The sequence below is a fragment of the Amphiura filiformis genome, chromosome 4 (assembly GCF_039555335.1).
Source record: "Amphiura filiformis chromosome 4, Afil_fr2py, whole genome shotgun sequence".
Taxonomy (NCBI): domain Eukaryota; kingdom Metazoa; phylum Echinodermata; class Ophiuroidea; order Amphilepidida; family Amphiuridae; genus Amphiura; species Amphiura filiformis.
In genome coordinates, this window is record NC_092631.1 from 23,453,247 (window position 1) to 23,474,167 (window position 20,921).

At 37.8% G+C, this 20,921-nt stretch overlaps 1 protein-coding gene across 1 annotated transcript; it reads right to left on the reverse strand.

Moving 5' to 3' along the window:
* Window positions 1-187: 187 nt before the first annotated feature.
* Window positions 188-19,016, reverse strand: LOC140149742 (medium-chain acyl-CoA ligase ACSF2, mitochondrial-like). Its single transcript, XM_072171798.1, has 18 exons — window positions 18,947-19,016; window positions 17,945-18,073; window positions 16,366-16,419; window positions 15,895-16,007; window positions 14,926-14,973; window positions 14,050-14,167; window positions 12,588-12,698; window positions 11,509-11,654; window positions 10,152-10,243; window positions 9,465-9,535; window positions 8,976-9,077; window positions 6,465-6,613; window positions 6,247-6,301; window positions 4,129-4,215; window positions 3,853-3,905; window positions 3,446-3,503; window positions 1,918-1,989; window positions 188-1,190 (listed from the first exon to the last, which is right to left on the reverse strand). The coding sequence occupies exons 1-18, from the start codon at window positions 19,001-19,003 to the stop codon at window positions 1,140-1,142; spliced, it is 1,566 nt and encodes a 521-aa protein (XP_072027899.1). The 5' UTR covers window positions 19,004-19,016; the 3' UTR covers window positions 188-1,139.
* Between the last annotated feature and the right edge of the window lie 1,905 nt (window positions 19,017-20,921).

Below are 20,921 nucleotides of genomic sequence, written 5' to 3' on the forward strand. Positions count from 1 at the left end.
TGTTTTCAAAATATTATTGTAAACAATGTTTGCAAACATTTTTTTACCAAATATTTTTTCAACACTTAAATAACATTATGTTAAAATATTTGCACCAAGCAAACACAGAAATGTTCTTTAAATGTTTTTTCAAAACGTTTTAATAACATTTAAATGTCGGGTTATATAAAGGTCATGAAAACGTTTTTAAAACGTTATTGCAAATATTTTGGGCAAACATTTTTGCAAAATATTTTTTCAACCCCAAAATAACATTCTGTTTAAAATGTTTTGTATTAATTTTTCAAAAATGTTTTTTGAATGTTATTAAAACATTTTTATACCATTTATATAACCCTACATTTAAACGTTTTGTGTAAAACATTTTTATTTGCTGGGCAGTAGATTATCAAGAAATGTTTTTTAATGTTATGAAAACGTTTTATACCCTTAATATACCCTTTATATAACCCGACATTTAAACGTTTTCTGACAGCCTTTTATAACCCTTTGCGAATTATGTCGAAAACGTTTTGTGTTTGCTGGGATATTAACACATCACACATAGTAACTACACCATTTCTTATGAGATCTATAAATCCATGCATTATAGGTTTGGATATCGACGTTTTCACTAATTATTGTGGGACCTTTATAGGATATTATTCAAATTTGATATTTTTAATATTTAACCGTCCTCGAAGTAAACTTTATAAATCTAATATATACTTAAAGTGTACGTAGCTGGGATGAAAAAACGACTACCAAATAAAAATGTTGACTTTTCATACTTAAGATATGTATTTTTTCCCCAAAAAAGACCTCCATTTTTTTTTATGAATAGGGAAAAAATCTATATCTTCAATACGAAAGGTCAACATTTTCATATAATGGACAGCTTTTTAATCATTTGATATTTATTTGTCTCAATAGCCTAAATATTATTGTCGTGATGTCATTGAAGAGTGTAAAAAGATCAGATTCTGACGTTGCACTGAAACTATGTTTGCCGTGTTGAAAACACGGCAACAGTTCATTATACTTAATTCCAGGATGACTAGTGATATATACTTAATTCCAGGATGACTAGTAATGAGAAGCTAGACACTTTAGAGATCTTAACACATAATGTTGCGTTCCTAGTTTGTTTCCACTCTTTTCTATAGTCCCAGTTCCGACTTCGCCTGTGCAGCGATTTGGTTTCTGTGAAACTGAAAAAAAAGAGACAGAAAGGATCATGCAAACTTCAATTACCTTCTTCAAACATTTTTAATATAGGCCTACCATGTATTTTTATATATTGCAATTTTGTATATTTGCCATCTTTTTGTTTTAATGATATCTAATTGTAAATATCATTTATATCTCTGCTTTATTGTAGTAAAGCGCTTTGTGATCGCTTGATGTATTGCGCTATATCTGATATATATTTTAAAAAGTATTATTATTATCATTATTATAATTGAATCTGTCCAAATGTACTATACGTATTCCGTTTTTCCCCTTTTTCAACACGGCAAACGTTGAAACGCTTAAAATGGTTGTTTTATATTTTTTATAATTCATGTGCTATAGTGGTTATTCTATACTCCGTGATAGAACCCGGAATGGAGGTGGAGTATGTGCCTATGTAAGACTAATTGGTCGAAACCAGAACTAATAATGTAATAAGTAATTTGAAAATTTAATCTTTAGTTTTTGGGGCAGTATACCACGAGGAGAGCAAACTTGTTTAGCACTTCCAGGGAAAGGTATTATTTTTGGATTTTTAGTAAGCCCAGAAAAGGGGTAAAGGGCCAGGAAAGACGGACAAGCAATCAGTGGGGTAGCGTCATATGGGCACGGGGATTGGATATAATGGCTTGCCCCCCCCACTGCAGACCCGGTGCCCCCGGTCGGTCCCCCCCCCCAGTATAATTCACACATGTAGGTACTTACTTTGCCCGTTTCTGTTGTTGGAAATGCGGCTTCCATAAAGAGAAGGTACTTAGGAACAAGAAAATCAGATACCTGCAAGTTTGTAGAAAAAATGATAGCAACTTAATCCTCATTTAAGGTTTTTGTCTAACGAGGTTGGGATGGGGAGGGTTATTGCAACATCCCCTGTGTGTTTGCTATCAATGATTAGAAAGGAAACCACAATCATAACATAAAGTCATAATGTGTGATTTGCTCAACAGCGACGCCCTCAATTTTTGTTGAAAACTACTTTTTGCATGATTAATGCCAAGAAGAAAAGCACTAGCCTGGGCCGCTTTCTGGAAACTGGAACGCCTTTGGAGAAGCCCATCCCTGCCAATCGGAACAAAAATCAAGCTGTTTGAGACAACTTGTGTCACTATCCTTCTGCACGGGTGCGAGTCATGGGTAATCACCAAGGACATGGAAAACAAGATCAATGCCTTTGCAACATCTTGCTACAGAGTCATGTTAAACATCAAGCGTGTGGATCAGATCCCAAATGAAACCATCTACAATCTGACCAACACCACTCCACTGGTTGCCAGAGTCAAGATTCATCAACTCAAATTTCTCGGCCATATACTGCGTCTTGAAGATGACGAGCCTGTGAAAGACTATGCCCTTTATATTCCACCACATGGGAAGAGGAAACCGGGACGGCCGCGGACACTGTACTTACAGTATGTACAGCACCTCCTGGGAGATACTGAAGGGATGCTGCAGCCAAACAAAATTATTTCGCTTGCCCAAGATCGCAACAGTTGGAGAAAGTTTGTATTCGCCTGCTCCGCAGCCGACTGATGATGATGATGATTGATGATGATGAATGCCAGTAATTTTAAGATATCTTACAAAAAAGGACGAAAAGGGGTACTTGTATTGTTTGAGCGCTTTACAGCGATAGGAAAACAATATAGCATCTATCCCCTCCACTTTGTTAGACTAGGCTTACGCTCGTATTATCGTCGCCATCATCATCATCGTTGTCGTCATCATCATCGTCGTCATCATCAGCATTTTCATTGTCATCATTATCATCGTCATCGCCATCGTCATCATCATTATCATCATCATCATTGTCGTCGTCGTCAACATCATCATCATCATCTTTATCATCATCGTCATCATCATCATCATCGTCGTTATCATCATCGTCATCATCATTGTCATCGTCATCGTCATCATCAACATCACCATTGTCATCATCATCATCGTCGTCGTCGTCGTCGTCGTCGTCATCATCATCATCATCATCATCATCATCGTCGTCGTCGTCATCATCATCATCTTCATCATCATCATCATCATCATTATCATCATCGTCATCATCATCATCGTCATCGTCATTATTTTCCTCATCATCATCATCGTCGTCGTCATCGTTTACATCATCTTCATCATCACAATCATCCACTCTGACCCAAACTAACTATATCACCCTACAAAAGTTATTCTTAAATATTTTCTTAAAAATAATAATTAATATATACAATCTTTGCCCAACCTTTCCTCTACAAAACTCCCTCAATTCGTCTGCAGTGACCTTGGTAGAAGGATGAAGTCTGAAGAAAAAACAGGAAATGGGAAAAGTTGCCAGGAAAATGATATTTCTAAAATTAGGATGCAATAATGATAATTATCTTAATAATTATCATGTTCATTAATACGATTTTTATTATTATATGTGTTGGCCCAAACTGCGTTGTTTTCTATGCCAAACATGTGATCGAGCGGTCAATAAATGCTTTATTTTCTAACTTCCAGTTGAAAAGCCACCCATGATTGTACAATTTTAGCAAAATGGACAGTAAAATATTATATTAAGGTTCTCGTTATGATTATGAAACATTTCGCACTAATTTATGTTATTTACCAAAATAATGGAACCAATAAATGAATTAATATAATTACCTCACACATGCGCAAACCTCTTCTGACGTTCGCTCATCAGGAACACCGACAACCTAGAACAGCATGACGCAATCAAATTAGTTTGTTAACTCAAATTTTCGTGTAAATTTGGGTACCCATATAATAATAAAGAAAATCATAACAACGCCAAGATATCTAGAAGATAACTGGGAATAATAAATATTGTTTTAAATGAGATTTTAATTAAATACAAAGGTAGTTAATCACCAATATTTTGCAATTGTTATCACGAGTATAATAATCAAGGTATATTACCATAACATTGTTGACTGCTGGATGTTGATCTAAAACTTTTTCCAAATCTCCAGGAGCTATGTTGATGCCTTCTTTGATGATTCGTTCCTGTGTGCCCAAATTTTTATTTCACAATTAATTCTCTCTAGATCATTATTTCACATAAATAATGCAGTTGCAATAATACACAATCTGAGGAAGATTTTGGAAATATCTTCCACAGGGGAAGTGAATTTTAAATGGAATGAACACATTAGGTAGCTCCATTCATACAACTTCATGAGAAAGATTCAACCTGAATCTTTCACAGAGGGAGGGTAAATTTCAAATGCAGCTGCCTGATGTGTTCATTTCATTTGAAATTCATACTCCCTCTGTCATGTCTGTAGCAGATATTTCCAAAATCTTCCACAGGGGTAGTGTGGGTTTTAAATGGAATATCCCATTATGTGTCCGTTTGATTAGCACAGCTATACTAAACTCCTCAAGAAAAGTTTGGAAAGTTTTTTTCAAGCATCTATAGTTCATATTATTTGCGACATTTTCATATCGTGCTGCATATCAATGGATAGCTACTTAATTCCCCTTTACAATGACACCACATTTGGAACAATCACCTTTTCACGGCTGCGTACACGTCTTGTGAATGTAGTGGGATCTCAAACAGAATGTGCCAGATTGACCATTATTCTGTGCAAACAGGGTAGTCAACGACTACTTACAGAATATGTGAGTAGAGAGAATGGAATGGCCTGCCATCAACCCAGATCTAAACCCGATTGAACATGCACTTTTGGGACCAGCTTGGTCGTTCTGTGCGTGCCAGAGTAGCCAATGCAACCACGTTGAATAACCTGCGAATGAATCCTGATTGAAAAATGGAATGCCATCCCACAGCAATGTGTGATCAGGCTTGTGAGCAGCATGAGGAGAATGTGCCTGGCTGCTGGCTGGTGTGTGGCTGTGTATGGCTTTTCCGCCCGCTATTGAGGTTAGTGACTAGTTCTGGCTCTGTGGGGCGATCTTTGTCATCTTGGAGGATTGCATTAGGTCCCAGATTGTGAAGATATGGGATTGCTGCACAGAATAATGGTCAATTAGGCACATTCTGTTTGAGACCCACTACATTCACAAGACGTGTACTCAGACGTGAAAAAGGTGATTGCTTCAAACGTGGTGTCATTGTAAAGGGGAATAAACTAGCTATATGTCTATTGATATGCAACACGATATAATCTGGGATATAGATGCTTGAAAAAAGTTTCCAAACTTTTGTTGAGGAGTTTATATCGTCAGCCTGCTACGATGATAATTTTTTTTTTGTAATTTTGAGAACAAAGTACAAAATTTGGTTCAACCATGCATTTAAACATACACCAATCTTTGCACAATTAGGGTGATTACGTAACTGATGCATGCTTGAACCATATTTTGTGCTTTGTTTTCAATGGCAATCAGGGCCTATCGTAGCAGGGTGGCAATATGCTTGTTCTAAAACATTAAAAATCTGAATTTTGATGAATTTTATGATGTTCTGGTTTAGCAAATCATTAGTTATCCCTTTAAATGAGGTCTCCGGTAATTATGCCTTATATGTAAGAAAAATAATTATCAAGCATGAATTACGTAGTTTTGTTTAACACAAACTCATAGTGACCATAAAAACGAATAAAAACATCCGTCTCTCAACACGTGATATTCAAAATTCCCGGGCGCCGAAATTGTCGAGTGCAATGACGTCCCAGTAATACAATGAAGGCTGACGACAATTGAGCACAAACAACCATTACGTCATTGCACTTATACAATTTTGGCGCGGGGATTTTGAATATCGCGTGTTGAGAGACAACTGTTTTTATTCGTTTTTATGGTCAATATGAGTTTGTTTTAAATAAAACCATGTGATTCATGCTTGATAATTATTTTCCCACATATAAGGCATAACGTTATGATTACCGGAGACCCCCTTTAAGAAATCATCTACTGTAAAATTTTGACATGTTACAAACAGGTAAAATGTTATTCTTTAAAAAAAAATGTTTTTGGTAAACATGGTAAATAATCAAAACAATAGTAATTAACGCCCATACTACTATGAATCAGGTTATAGAGTAAAATAATCAATATTCTAAACTTTACCGCTTTTCTTCCGACAATTCTAAGGTAGCCATTCTCATCCAGAGTTCCGATATCCCTGCGTGTGAAAGCATATTGGTAACATCATCAAGAATTCTCACTAGAAGATGCGCATTCAGATTGTGGGAACTTCCTTAATATACTTTCATTGTTTAACATTCCAATATTTTTTGTATCTGATGGGGATATTATCATGTAGAGTGTACACCAAGATTTCTTACCCTGTGTGGTACCATCCATTTGGTCTCTTGGATGCCTTTGTTTTCTCATCTTCTCCCCAATAATACATAAATAAATTCCGACCGCGAAAGCAGATTTCTCCTGGTGTATTGATAGGTAGAATCTGCTCATCTGGTCCTATTATCTTAAGCTGAATTTGAAATATTAAATCAATATTAAATATTTGTGATTAATTATCAGTAAGAGTATCGTTGTATTCTACACTTTGATCAGCTCGTTTACAATCGGCGGGCCTTATAACATCGAGGTATAATATTAATAATTCTATTGAGAATTGTCTTGTGACAATTAGTCAGAAGTATCACGAATTATTAAATTAAAGTTCTATACTTTGCCTACTTATCTAACACACACAATATAGACCAGACAGGTCAACTATATCACTCTTAATGTGGGTCTATTTTACGGCGTAGTGGTAAAAGCCTAATATTTCCCGCCGATTACGAGCTGATCAAAGCATAGCTTAATCAACTTTGGATATAGAGAAGCGGGTGTCGTCGTTTAGCCTTTTCACCTCGGTATTTTCATAATTGCAGACCCACAATGATGTATGTTCCTAGTTGTATTCGTATTACGCGGGCTTTTGATGTCGACACTTTCCCATGATCCACTGCGCATTTTGGCCTCGACCCAGCAACCGCTGGAGGCGCATCGTATTGTGAAACGCGAGAATTGGGCATACTTATAATTTGCGTGTGACGTCACTGTCAATCAAATTCCATACGATCCTTGATTAGTAAATAGCGCGTAAAAGGAAGGTCGAGAAAAGGAATAGCAGGACATGGCGAAAAATGACGTACTTTTACAAGGCAAAAAGCAACTTTTTTAGGCATTGTTGATATGGTGCCTTCGCAAAAGAAAGTTTCCTACTATAAAGACCTAACTTTTGAGACTATTTGTATGTTTGAAGGTGCAAAATTAACAATAATGCGCCCGGTTTTTCCGCCGAGTTCAGCAACTCATATCATCACGACATTTGCAAACAAACCGTGCTCGAGTTTGATTAACAGATGACGTCAGACACAAACTAGTCTTTTATCTCTGTCTTCCAGTATACCACAATTTTAGTATTTCTTAAATGTCATTGAACATGAAGTTGTCAGTTTGCAATATATAACTCGAAGCGAAGATGTTAGATGCTACCGTTTATATCACGGGGTCTTTGTTGTTTAATGTTATGTATATTTTGCGTCTAAATGGGTAAAGCAAACTACGCGTGATTGTGTTTGATTGAGGGATGAAATCAAAACTCGAACGGTTGAACCGCGGTTACCGGCGGTTGAACCGCGTTTCATTGTGAACAATAGAAACCGACTCCAAACGGACGGAACCGGCGGGAATCGGCGGTCGATCGCCTGGTCCAGTTTTGAAGTTAGTCAACGTAACAATAACTGAGGGATATTTTCCTGATTTTTGGCTTAGAGTCAATCCGACATATCATCGATGAAAGCTATAAATGTTTAATAGCCTACCAATAACAATAATGAATTTATCTTTACATGCCATCATTATTTTATCTGGTTTTCGTTACAAATTTCTGATATATTTGTTCCGTGCCTTTGGGCCATAATCACAGACATTTACACCATCAACTTTGTGAAAAAATAATTAAAATTCTGCCGAAAAATTAATTGATGTCGTCAATGTCTTTCAATGTCTTCAATTGGTCAGTCTTACGTCAACGGAAAAATAATAGTTTACCTGGTGTAGACATATATCTGATATATATCTGAGAAGTAGAATGTTCAACCAGTGTGTATTGCCAACAATGACATATGGGGCTGAAACATGAAACAACCAAGTACCTGGAACAGAAACTACAAACAGCCCAAAGAGCAATGGAAAGGAAGATGCTACGCATTATCTTAAGGGATAAAATTGAGAACACTGAAATAAGACGTCAAACTCAAGTCAAAGACATTATGGTGAAACTCAAAGAAGCGAAATGAAAATGGGCTGGTCACCTTATACGAAGGGAAGATAACAGATGGACTAAACGACTTACAGAATGGCAACCAAGAACAGGGAAACGATCAAGAGGAAGACAGAAGAGGAGGTGGCGTGATGACATTACTGCCTACATGGGTCCTACATGGACAAGAAGTGCAAGAGACAAAGAACAGTGAAGAATCATGAAGAGGGCTACGTCCAACAATGGTCGAACACAGCCTGGTGAGGTGAAGTGAGGAGACATATCATACCAGGACCCTGACAGCAAATATGTTACTGCGTGGAAGCGGCCATTGACCCTGTCATCGCGTATCCATGAACTTTAATGAGCCCTATACGCGTTATTGATCGCGTAGGACGCTTGTGCTGGCGACGCGTTCGTTAATACCCCGGCGACCACCCGCGTTGCCGTTAGCACCCGTTACCACCCTGTGGCAGCTCCCATACGTATGTCAATTTGTGATTCGCGGGATCTTATTTTTAGGCTTTGTAGCGTGCAAATTTGGCTGGTCCGATTTTTACAGTGGGGGACCTGATCATACCTCTTGTCCAGATGTGAGAGAATATGCGGCTCCTTCAAGGACTTCAATCGAATCTCTCGGAGTTTGACTTGCCGCAAAACCCTCAGATCCGCCATACCCTAGCTGAAAATTCAAAAAAATGACACATTACCAAGATTAATCGGCAAATAAGCGTAAAGTACCTGGAGCAAAACATGTAATAAAAGAAGTGTTAAGCTGCATTTATACTTGATCGCTGAGCGATTGCGATGCAACGCTGTTGGAAAGCGATGGAAAATCGCCTAATTTTGCGATGCATCGCTCGTCGCTTTTATATTTATATTAATCACGGCGATCGCGATTGCAGACGACAACTAAAATATTCAAAAGACATATTGATATGAAATATTGCTCATGCATTCACATGTCAAGCGACATCTCTCGGGCGTTTCTTAAACTCGCTTTTTGCCTCAGCGATTTGTATAAATTCAGCTTAGGCTAACTGTTTCATGAAGCTCTGAAACCCCTTACCAATATATGCTTGGCGATCTTGGCCACTCTATCACGTAATGAACGGGGAATAATACTTCCACCAGTGAAACCTGAAATTGTTACGAAAGAAGCAAACGAGACAGTTAATACACTGGATTAGCGCGATATTATGATGGTAGTCGGCGGCTAGTCGCATCAGCACATCGAAATCATGTTTTTGATAAACAGATCGTATAATTAAATTATTCGCTGATTTAGTTGTCAAAGGGCAATACCAATGCTGTTCTGAACCTCTTGATAAAGCATATGTACGTCGTATTGTAAATATCAATAGTTAGGTCCTTATATTTGATGAGGAAATTAGCGTTCTCTTGGAGGTAATTTACTCCATGAATGAAGTGTTTTGGGTTTTTTTCTTGTTGTTGTTGTTGTTTGTGGTTGTTGTTGTTGTTTGTGGTTGTTGTTGTTTCCATCACAGATTTACTCTTGCAGTGAAAACGGTAAATACCATATAAAAATAAACAATCCAGATTTTGAGAGTTGATCTTACAGTTTTCTTATTTTAACGCACGGAGCCACAAATGCGCTGGATGGCATATGTAACTACAAGTTCTGGTTAAACTTTTCATGAATCCCCAAATCTAGACAATGAAAATAGATTTTTTTAAAGACTACTGTGACTCACCTTTACCTTCAGAACTTACATAATCAGAGAATTACACTTACATAACTCTAGAGATGATAAATCATGGTCCTTGATGTCTGAAAGGTTCAAAATGTCATTCAAGTGATGAATCAGCATGGTTGTACCGGTAATTCTGTTTTGATTTAATCACAGAAAAGGAAAATATTATACAAAGCAGATTTCTGTTGGTTTAATGCATTCTGATGACGATGCCTTTGAGGACGACCACCAAATGCTTCAGATTGTTTTTCTGGCCTAAAAAAAGTATGAAAGCAGCTTATCAAACTAGATATCAATAAAGTGTCTGAGCCTGATGGATTCCCGCTCTTTTTCTGAGAACTCCCGGGTGAGAACTGCAGCTGCTGAACTGGCTACTCCTCTAGCACGGCTCTTCCAGTTCTGTTTCAACAGTGGACATGCCAACACAACATGCAAGCACAATGGAAAGTTTCTGATGTGATCCCATGTTTCAGGAAAGGGTGAAAACACTCTCCGAGAAACTACCGGCCCATATCTCTCTACTCTCAAAAACCAAGGTTAATGTGGAAATATCTCAATAATCAAAAGCTGATCTCTAAGCAGAACTGGTCACTCAACATCTGATGCCCTCACTTATGTATGTCAGCGTCTCAACAACGTTATCAACAACAGAGAAGAAGCTCGTGTTGTCTGCCTGGACATTTGCAAAGCGTTCGACCGAGTCAGTCTGGCACCCTGGATTCCTGGAGAAACTCTCTCCGCACTTCTCTGGAAAGATGTTAGATGGTTAGCTGACTACCTCTCAAACTGCTGTGTGAAGATTATACTAAATGCACAAGTGGTCCAGCAATCTGGAGTAGATTAATACTGGTGTCCCACAAGGATCCATCCTTGGTCCCCTCTTGTTTATAATATTCATTGACGACATTACTGTCAAAGCTAGATGCAGTCCAGAGGCGTGCGCCTTCCTGGGGAAGGACCCTCCTTCCTCCAAATTCAGTCTTTAGGCCAGCCCACCGTTGAGTAGTTAGTGCCACTTATGTTCCATCGAATGTTCTTTGATAATGCTCCGGAGCTATTATGCCAACTACTTCCTGACAATCTTCAGACTGACCCTCAACTTCGCCGCTCCTTCAGATCTCACGACCTTGCAGTTCGAATTCCATGATCTAATCATGTTAGTCATGAACAGTCCTTGTCCGCACATGATACGCACTTCCGCCTCACATCCCAGGAATTGTGAAACGGGCCAGCTTCAAAAAAAGTTGAAAACTATCTAGGCGCGAACCCGTCTGCTTTATCGTAATGATAATAACATATCAATGACTCGATATGTCTTGGTATAAAAAAAGAAATGAAGCACTGTTTTTGGATGAAAAAAGCATAATCAGAAAAATATATCACATACACAGCACTTACTTTTCATCGTGCATGACACGAGCTAACATTTTGGCGTCATAGACGGGTCCTACAATGATTGTGGTCGCTTTTGTGAATACTGGCATCAACGCCCCAGTTTGTGCACCTATGCCTCCAAACGACATTATCAAAGCGTATCTTGACATCTGAAATGAATCGATAGAATAGCATAGTATTTTAACTTTTCCTACGCAAATCCATGGGCGTCAATCCCGGTGAGGACTAACATGTCCTACCATGAAGGGACACGATGTTCAAATGCCCCCACACATGTTGGTAACTGTAATCATTAAGTTACAAGCACTCCCGCTTGATTTAGAGCAAACGTGCTTTTAATGTATTAGTATTAGACCTATATTTTGAGGTGTGTGCGACCATGGAGGTTGTAATAAACATGAAGATAATAGATTGTGTAACGCATTGTTCCTTTGATGCCGATTTTATTTGATTTAAATTGGCAACTAAACTTGTATCTTGGTTTGTGTGCAGAGCTCCTGTTTTCGCAAGTGCTCAACCTTTGAAAACCAGTTTGAAATCGGACAATTGTCAAAGTTATAGAGATTGTTTTGTCTTCGCGTTATTTGTAAGTAGAAAAAGTTGTTATATCTAAATAATTTGTAAACAACCAACAGGGTGACAAATGAACACTTTTTTCATGTAACACAGTTAAAAATCTAGCTCTCTCGGTGAAAATTGATACAAAATATGTCAATAGTATTTAGCTGTTTTGTTTGGTTTAGCCAAGATGCGAAAAGGCCGATGCGAGACATTTTGGGCACGATCCTTGTCCAAAATGGTATACAATAAAAATATTTATTGTCAAAAACGATAGGGAAGATCTAACCCAATACTAGTTAAAATACAGATATCATATCTAATTTCATGAAGTACTACCCTTTATAATACCTTTTCTACTAGAGGGTCAATGCAAACATTTCCAAGTGAAATCAGAGGTCTTAATTCCACCAACTGATTGCTCTTTCAAACGCTTATACTTCCATCACGTCTTTCCCATAGAGACAAATCAGTCTACTTTTATTGACTGACTTGTCTTCACAAAGCAAATTCATTTCACCTACCCATGGAATTTCGTTTCCTTCAGCATCTGTAGAAAGCGAATCAAGGAAAGTGGAAAATATATCGCATAATCTGTGTGCATGGGTTACTCCTTTAGGGAAGCCGGTTGACCCCTGCAAAAGTGATCATAATTGTTCAAACATAATTTGTACCAGCACCATTACGCCAGGGAAGATATTGTTGGGAGTTCATAAAGTTTATAATATAATAGTGCAAAAAGTTTATAATATAATAGCGCATTAGGACTATATAGACGAATCCAATTTCGCGCATTCCTACACCTCAATGGCAGCCATAGCTGGGTCCCCTAAAATGAAATAATGCGTCCTTGCCGGGGATTTTAAACTGCATTTCATCACCCGTGTTACACGTAGACAATAGAATGATGGAAGTTTACAACACAATACAACATAACATCGATTTTTAAGCGGCGTTAATTCACCCAGTTGGGCAGTCACAACACCAGTTTGGTGCGCCGGGACCCAGTCATGGCCGACTAAATTCTGCCATCACTTGGCTCGTTGGATTCGTCTATAGGCGTACTTTCTGTCGCTTTCAAAATGATCAATATTATCTTACGCACATGCATTGAAATTAGTGTATAGAGGTTATCCGTGTTCTATAAGCTGCATATCCTATCAGCGACTCCTATACCTTGTTTAGGACTTTCAAAAGAAGTACCTGCATGTACAACCTTAACTGTTTCCAAATAGCCCGCCAAAGTCATGTAGGTAACTCCGAAGTCATGCATTGAATTGGTTTGAATGAGGAATACTACGGGAACCAGTGCCTTTTGTTAGAAGTCACGCATGAGTGTGGATAACTTCGTTGGGGTGTTCACGGATTTAGGGTCAAAGTTCATTAATTGGTCATTTCCGGTTTGAGACGAGATACCTTTAAAATTCCTCTCCTGTCACAAATAACATATCAGAGTGACACCAATTATGCATATACATTGAAAATAGTCTGTATCTCTTTGATGCTCCCTGACTTGGCGTCAAATGTCATCAGTGTTTGGTGTTTTGGTTTAAAGATCACAAAAATGACACGACTGTGTACATGGTCAATACGTGGTCTATGACCCGTCTAGTTGCAATTACAATGCTATATGCCGTAGAAGTGACGTAGGTAATCGGATTAACTACCATAGCAATGGATGAATACAATTCTGACTATATCGCCCCGCACTACAACGTTCACGCGGTACCGATGTATTGAACCACAGATGTCAAAGAAATGCTAATCACTCGCACCTGTCAGATTAGTATCATTGAAAAGAGCGGCATTGTATTCAATCTATGATTACAGACATACACAGGTGATGAGTGCAACCTGCATGTAGTGCAGCGCGGTACATTCAAAAATTGTATTCATCCATTGCTATGGTAGTTAATCCGATTATGACGTCACTTCCATGGCGTATTATTATCAGGTTTAAGTGTGTGTTCAGTAATCATCTCTTACCGATGTGAAAAATACTCCCAGAGGATCATCCAAATCCACCAATTCACAAGCTTCGAGGAAGTCACTCTTCTCTACTGCGTTTCCTACTTCCATAAAATCGGCCAAGGAATACGCCCCGCTAGCGGAAAGAAGGGAACATTATAGTTATGTTATTAAAGTGATAATCAGTGTACTGCGGTTATATTTATAAATGCGCGTTTATAAATACACACGTGACCACCTCCGCGCTGCTATAACAGCTTGTAAATAGTAAGTCTCGAAGTGACCTTCTACATAGCGGGTGGTCTTCCTATACATTTGAATGCAAAGACGGAACAGCATGAGACTACTGTGCAGCAAAATTATCTATTTTGTTCAACTTTGTGATTATATTGTAAACGTTTCCGTCGTTGAATATTTTTTCCGTCGTCAAATACTTTCAAAATGTTGTTTTTGATAACATATTATCCCCCAAGTGTAATAATAATATTTTGCTATTCAATTAATTCTTAGATTTAATGATATTTATCTACAGAGTTCCTATGCTTTTTTGTATAGTGGTCAATGCATGAGGATTTGATCACGCATGCTGGTCTTGATATGTCGTGTCCACAAGTTACGCGCGTATTTATAGAAGCACATTTATAAATATAACCGAAGTACACTGATGAATGCTTTGATGCTCCATCAGAAATAAACAAACATCCCTTTGTATATTGAAAAAATTACATGACTTCGCTCTAAACGATAAATAATAGGAATATTAAACCGAATTACCAAACCGCTACGATGATTTCGAATCTATTATCAGTCGGGTGAAATACTAAATATGAAAATACCCAAATCTTAAACCGTAGCAAGTTTCATTAATGGAGAAAGAGAAAAAGAGATTCACACCTGCATTTCGTGGTTCCTGCATTGATGACATATCTCAAAGTTGGGGTCCTTGAAGGTTATAAGACAAAATAACAAAGACAATGTATTATCCCTTATCGTCATTAGGCAAATTGTACGAGGTTTGGCTGAATAATTTTGACTTCTTCATAACCATAATAACACATTCCTTGCCCAATTTGCCTTTTCGAGATTAGGTGGACACAATAGATGAGTTGACCTCAATGTTTATCAAAAAGACAAGGGTATGGTATATCGATATGCTTTAGTGAACCGCATGCAACCACTACACTGCTCAATAGCCTTTTTGTGATGTGGCGGGGTTTTTAAAAACACGAGCCATGATCAAAATATGATGCGCGCGCATACTGCCAGGCATTGACGTCATAAGTCAACTCATCTATAGGATGGCGCTGCACGAAGTGGGTGAAGACTTTTAAATTTGCCGGGTTTTACCCAGATTGAAAAATGCCCTCCTATTGTGCGCCATACTTCAAAAAGGCTAATACCATCATCTTTGCAACATGAATTAATAACCCTTCGTGTATGAAAAAGACAGATAATTATGCTGTTTTATTATTGACATCATTTTGGCTGATTGGTGTCAATTTATTTATCTTTATACTCTTTTGTTTGGTCTGTGTGCAGACATCTCAAAATCATTAGACATGCAAATTAGAACGCGTGTATTTTATAACCAGATGGGTATAAAACGATCAGCCAAAATGACAGCAAAATTACCGAATATGGTGCAACTTGCTAGACTTCAGTCCAGTTCTCGTTTACGGAGTTTAGGGTTAGGATTTAGGGTTGGGGTAGGGCAGTCTTGTAATAAGACTAGTAGAGTTGCACCCTATTCGGCAATCGCTAATTGCCATCAAATAGCTATTTATTATAATAAATTGTGAGAAAAGGCATATATTTAAAGCATACTACAATACTAAAATGATGATACAATATAACGGATCCTACCCTTGACAATTCAGGTTTTCAGCAGAATTTACAGCTAACTCCGGAATAACTTGACAGGCTTTGTCACACAGGTCAGAAGGTGATCGCATCAATACGATTACTTTGATTCCGAGCTGAAATGTTGATGAAAAGATTGGAGTAGCTAGACTCTAGTAATTGTCTGTGATTCATACTACGCAGTATATATACTGCGCGGTAGCGACGACAAAGATAACGGCAATGACAAGAACGACGACACTAAGTCGATGATGATGAATGATGATGATACGATAAGACTGAAGATAATGACGATGACGATAATAAATTGTTAATGCTCGTCATGCGTGTATCTGTATGTTGCTTCATTAGTACTTTACGAGGGTTGCCAGGTTCCTACGTATTTTTTGTTAGCATGGTTAGTGCAAAGGATCATTTTCTTAGTAATTTAGGGATACAATTATATTTTACACGCATAAAGATAATAATACAAACCTTTTGTATTATCTTTGGCTGAACGCTCAACGGAAAGTCCATCCTCATGTGAACCTATAATGATGAAAAAAAAACAGATGCCAACCCATAGCAAAAAGAAAAGGTATCGGTATAGTTCCGGCTACTATACGGGATAGTATCCGGTAGGTATTCTGGAGCTATCCGAAAGTATCTGCTAGCAGATACTAGTTGGATACTAGTATCGGTATAGATACTATCCCGATACTAGTATCTGATACTATAGTATCGGAATAGTACCCGCTTTCAGCTGGCGCCAATCCATGTCACATGACTAATTAGAATAACTGCCATATCGGGTTGGAGTCAAATTGCTATACAGTCAAGGAATGAGTTCCTCTGATTCAAAGGATAATATATACTGTTGTACAAAGAATTGTACAGCGTGTTCTATTTCTGGGCTTCACAATACAGGTATGATTGTATTGGGTGACAGTTTTTGAACAGAACTTTTATTTTATCTAAATTTAGTATAAGCTTAAGAACATCGTGCAATGTAGGCTATATTAAACCACGGAGTATGTTGAATTCTGCACCCAAGACAACATGGTGCTCAATGCATCAGCTGATGCATGCCATAAATGTGAATGTGTATATTATATGTTTTTAGCATGCAATGTAGCATTCATAATGTACATTTTCAATTGCTTTTTGCCACAAATTTCAATGCTGCATGTATGTACGATATATTCAATTGCTACACATGTATGTACAACTACAATCATTTGAAATTTTCCAGTGACCTTGTCCATATACCATGTAAATCTCTGGACATATCTCTATGACCATATTTGGGCAAAACAATTTACATGCGAAACAAATAGTATCAGATACTATCCCGATACTAGTATCAGGTACTATCCCGATACTAGTATCGGACACTATTCCGATACTATTTATCAGTGTCTCCCAGTAACAGTATCGGATACTATCCCGATACTATATGTCCATATATGGACAAAAAATTTGCATGTGAAACATATCCGGATACTATACCGATACTAATATCCCACTAGGTAGCGGGTACTATTCCGGTATTAGTATCAGATACTATCCCGATACCTATTATATTTTGATATGGGAACTTTTGTCAAATTTTACCCCGCTTGAAAGACGCCTTGCCCCCTCCCCCCCTAAAAACATCCTGGCCATGTCACTGCAAACACCTTAAAATTGGCAAAAATAGGCAGGGGAAAATATGAGCATCTTTGGTGTAAGACATGTTAAGTTGGTCTGCAAGTTTTAAAGGGAAGTCCACTTTGGCAAAATGTCTCCTTTTATTTCTTACAAAGGGCGGCACATGCGAGTTGGATGAAAGGCAATTGCACACAATATAAGCCTGATAATATAAATTTAAGCTGTTGCTTTTTCCATGCATAAAGTCGTTTTAGGTTTAGCAAAATAAGCACAACCACCGCCACACCCTCACCTTTCTGATCCCACACAGATTAATATGCGTATGTCCTCACACTACCCCCCCCACCCCCCCCCACCCCATACATCCACACCAAACACACAACCAGAAAACCAATAACGGATTAAATATGTTAAATACGCCTACCGTGATGACACCGATTTGAAATGAGGCCAGGTATGCCAATAGCCACTCATAATGGTTGCCACCCCAGATTCCTAGAGTGTCGCCCTTCTTCAAACCCAACTTCAGCAAACCTCGGGCAAACTGCTGGCTCTGCATGTAATGAAATACATTTTGTATTTTTTACAGGATCAGTCACCCACGTTTGCACAGTATTTTTGTGGGACCTGAGAGCACATCAGACACACCAAATTGCATTCTGAATACGAGGAATGTCTTTCTGATATCAAATAATTTAGATTTTTTTTATAATATAAAATACAAAAAGACAGGACTGTTAAATATCAAAAATATCAAGATTTTATATTTGCCATAAATCTTGTACATGTATTATATTGCAAATTATTTATTATCATAACTGTCATAATAGGCCTATTGTGAAGTACCAAATAGTTCAGGTGTTAGTTCTACATGCTCAATATGTTAAGAATATTGGCTAAAGTAATCTCTATTCTGGCAAGTAAGGGTACACATTTCTTGTTCACTATTTGTATATGTGTGTTACGTGTTTAGAGGTCAAAATCAAGATGCGCTAAATATGTGGAATGGATAAATGGAAAATTGATCATTTCGATATATCCCGAAATCCTTTGCCAATGAAGTTTGAAACTACTGCACCAACGCCAGTGCGCATTCTCGACGCTACTGTGCATGTTGATAGTCATGCCTATTCGCCAGCGTAGTGTTACGTGTAATCCGATTATCACTATGTCAACTGGATCACGCTTTTGAGTTCTCCACCACGATCGAAATGATCACAACACAAAGTCTATGGCATGTAGTACCAATGTCAAAAGGTGTGTGATCCAGTTATTTCAGACAATGGTAGCGATCCAATGCTCTTCAAATAATTTTTTACCAAACCTCGGATATCATTTGGAATATAACGGGGTAATTTTTGGATACGGTACGCGAGTTACAGTGTCAAATCTCAGCTTATAACTACATGACTGGGGTTATATTTACCTCATCTTGCATTTGCTTATATGTTTTCCTTTCCTTGTCAGCGTAGAATACATACATCTCTTTATCTGGGTTATTGTTGGCTCTTTCATTAAATAACTGGCCAGTGGTTTTGCCCGAACATGGGCGCTTATGCGGAACATGGAGATAACTCGATGTTAGCTTCTGCGAAGTTTGAGCCATGTTGCTTCTGGATAAAAAGTAATTCATTCAATCAATCAATAATCAATCAACAATTAATTAATAAATCAATCAATCAATCAATCAATCAACCAGTCAATCAAAAAATCAATCAATCAATCAATTTGTCATTAAATTGACCATTCGTTCGAGTTACACGTTTTCAGTTCGATGGTTCAATGTACGATGTACCCAATGTGGTGTAAGATATCAGCAAACACTTGAAAAAGAGCTTATATCATTAAGACACTAAACAATAATTTGGTAAATTGATATAATTATGTATTAATGCAATTAATTATTCTGTACAGTTTGACACCTCTTTGGTTTCACTGTGACCTCTACAAGCAAAGAATTAGAATGGGCGAAGGTCAAATTTTAAAAATGATAAACTAGCCAATAAACAGGAAAAAAGAGAGCAGATTCCAACAAGCGAAATAAAAACAACAAAAATATTACAGCAACATAAATTGAAGCAGTATGTTATCGTTTCAATCTTCATTTATTTTTATCAATATCAGTTTTATTTTTTTTTTTTGTTTACTACACTATTTTGTGCTAGAAACCACACCACAAACAGCAACCATCACCAACAACTACCTGGATTGAGCGGGCATAGAGAGTGTAAATTGGCTTTCAAGGAGTCGAGATCTCAATCTTTTTGAGAGCCCATGTGACAATCAGGCATCCTAAACAAGAAATGTCTTTAAAAAAGACAATGCCTCAAGAGATTCCAGCGGGCACCATTTGTTATTAGCTTATAAGAGATACTTGAAATGCTAGCTTTAAGTATAAGGAACTTATACGATGTCCTCATTCACAAACTGATACTATCTGTCCATCGTATAAGACTATTACCGTACGGCAGCGTATTGAAGGAATATTACACAGCCAAGAATAAGCTCCGTCACTCGCTGTTTCGGATCCCTCACAGTCTCCCGATACATCAAAAGCGTTGCACGTATACTTACTTACGACTGTCCTTTTTCACATAACGCAGACAAAGTAGGGCCAACTTGCCTACAAATGGTCAAATTTTGGCAAGAAATATCTCTGTGTAATCCTATGCAAGTCCCACATCACATCGATATCGACGATTGTATTTTTTTACTGAAGTCATGCACGTGACGTGACACAGCTAAAATAATCGACCGGAAATCATTAAAACGTCAACAATTTCAAAATACGCAATGACAGTAAACTTAATGGCGAGCGGTCCGCGAATTTTGAGCCATACAAGTTTACGTGGTGAACTAGCTTTAAGCCATCTTGCAATGGTAATAATTCTGATGTATTTAATGCAGGAATGCTAGCATGCCGGGTGGTAATCCGAATAATCAGTCCCAAAACAAAATATTCATTTACTGACATGATCGATGGACCCTGCATTTTCAATACACTTATGCTGTATCCTTCGTACATAGTGAAGAAGGCTACACACAAGGAAACTAGGGTATAATCACGTATCATGTGCCCCGGATGCGATAAAATAATAGAGGGCCTCCTTCAACTCCCAACTTGTGACCACCGAAATAGCTTAATAACTGTGTAGGAAATACAAAAAATTGAAATATGGACACCAGAAACTTCAGGTTGAAAGTCAACAAGTGTCAGTTGGTACACCATGATACAGAAGTTATCATACAGTGATAGTAAGATACAATCTCTTTTCTGTAAAATTGATTGCTGTGCTGAAAAATGTTGCATATAATGAATACTTGCTTTTTTGTACAGTAATTCATTGTAAGGTACCGTCAATGGTGGTCACAGAATTTGTAAACATATATTTGTCCATAAC

What these genes read in the sequence shown, in the direction of transcription:
- LOC140149742 (XM_072171798.1), bottom strand. Translation starts at nt 19,003, where the DNA reads ATGTATGTATTCTACGCTGACAAGGAAAGGAAAACATATAAGCAAATG. An exon ending in GAAAACCTGAATTGTCAAGG is followed by an intron (nt 14,974 to 15,894) that starts GTAGGATCCGTT and finishes ATAACCTTCAAG; the next exon opens with GACCCCAACTTTGAGATATG. An exon ending in GAATTGTCGGAAGAAAAGCG is followed by an intron (nt 4,216 to 6,246) that starts GTAAAGTTTAGA and finishes TTGGGCACACAG; the next exon opens with GAACGAATCATCAAAGAAGG.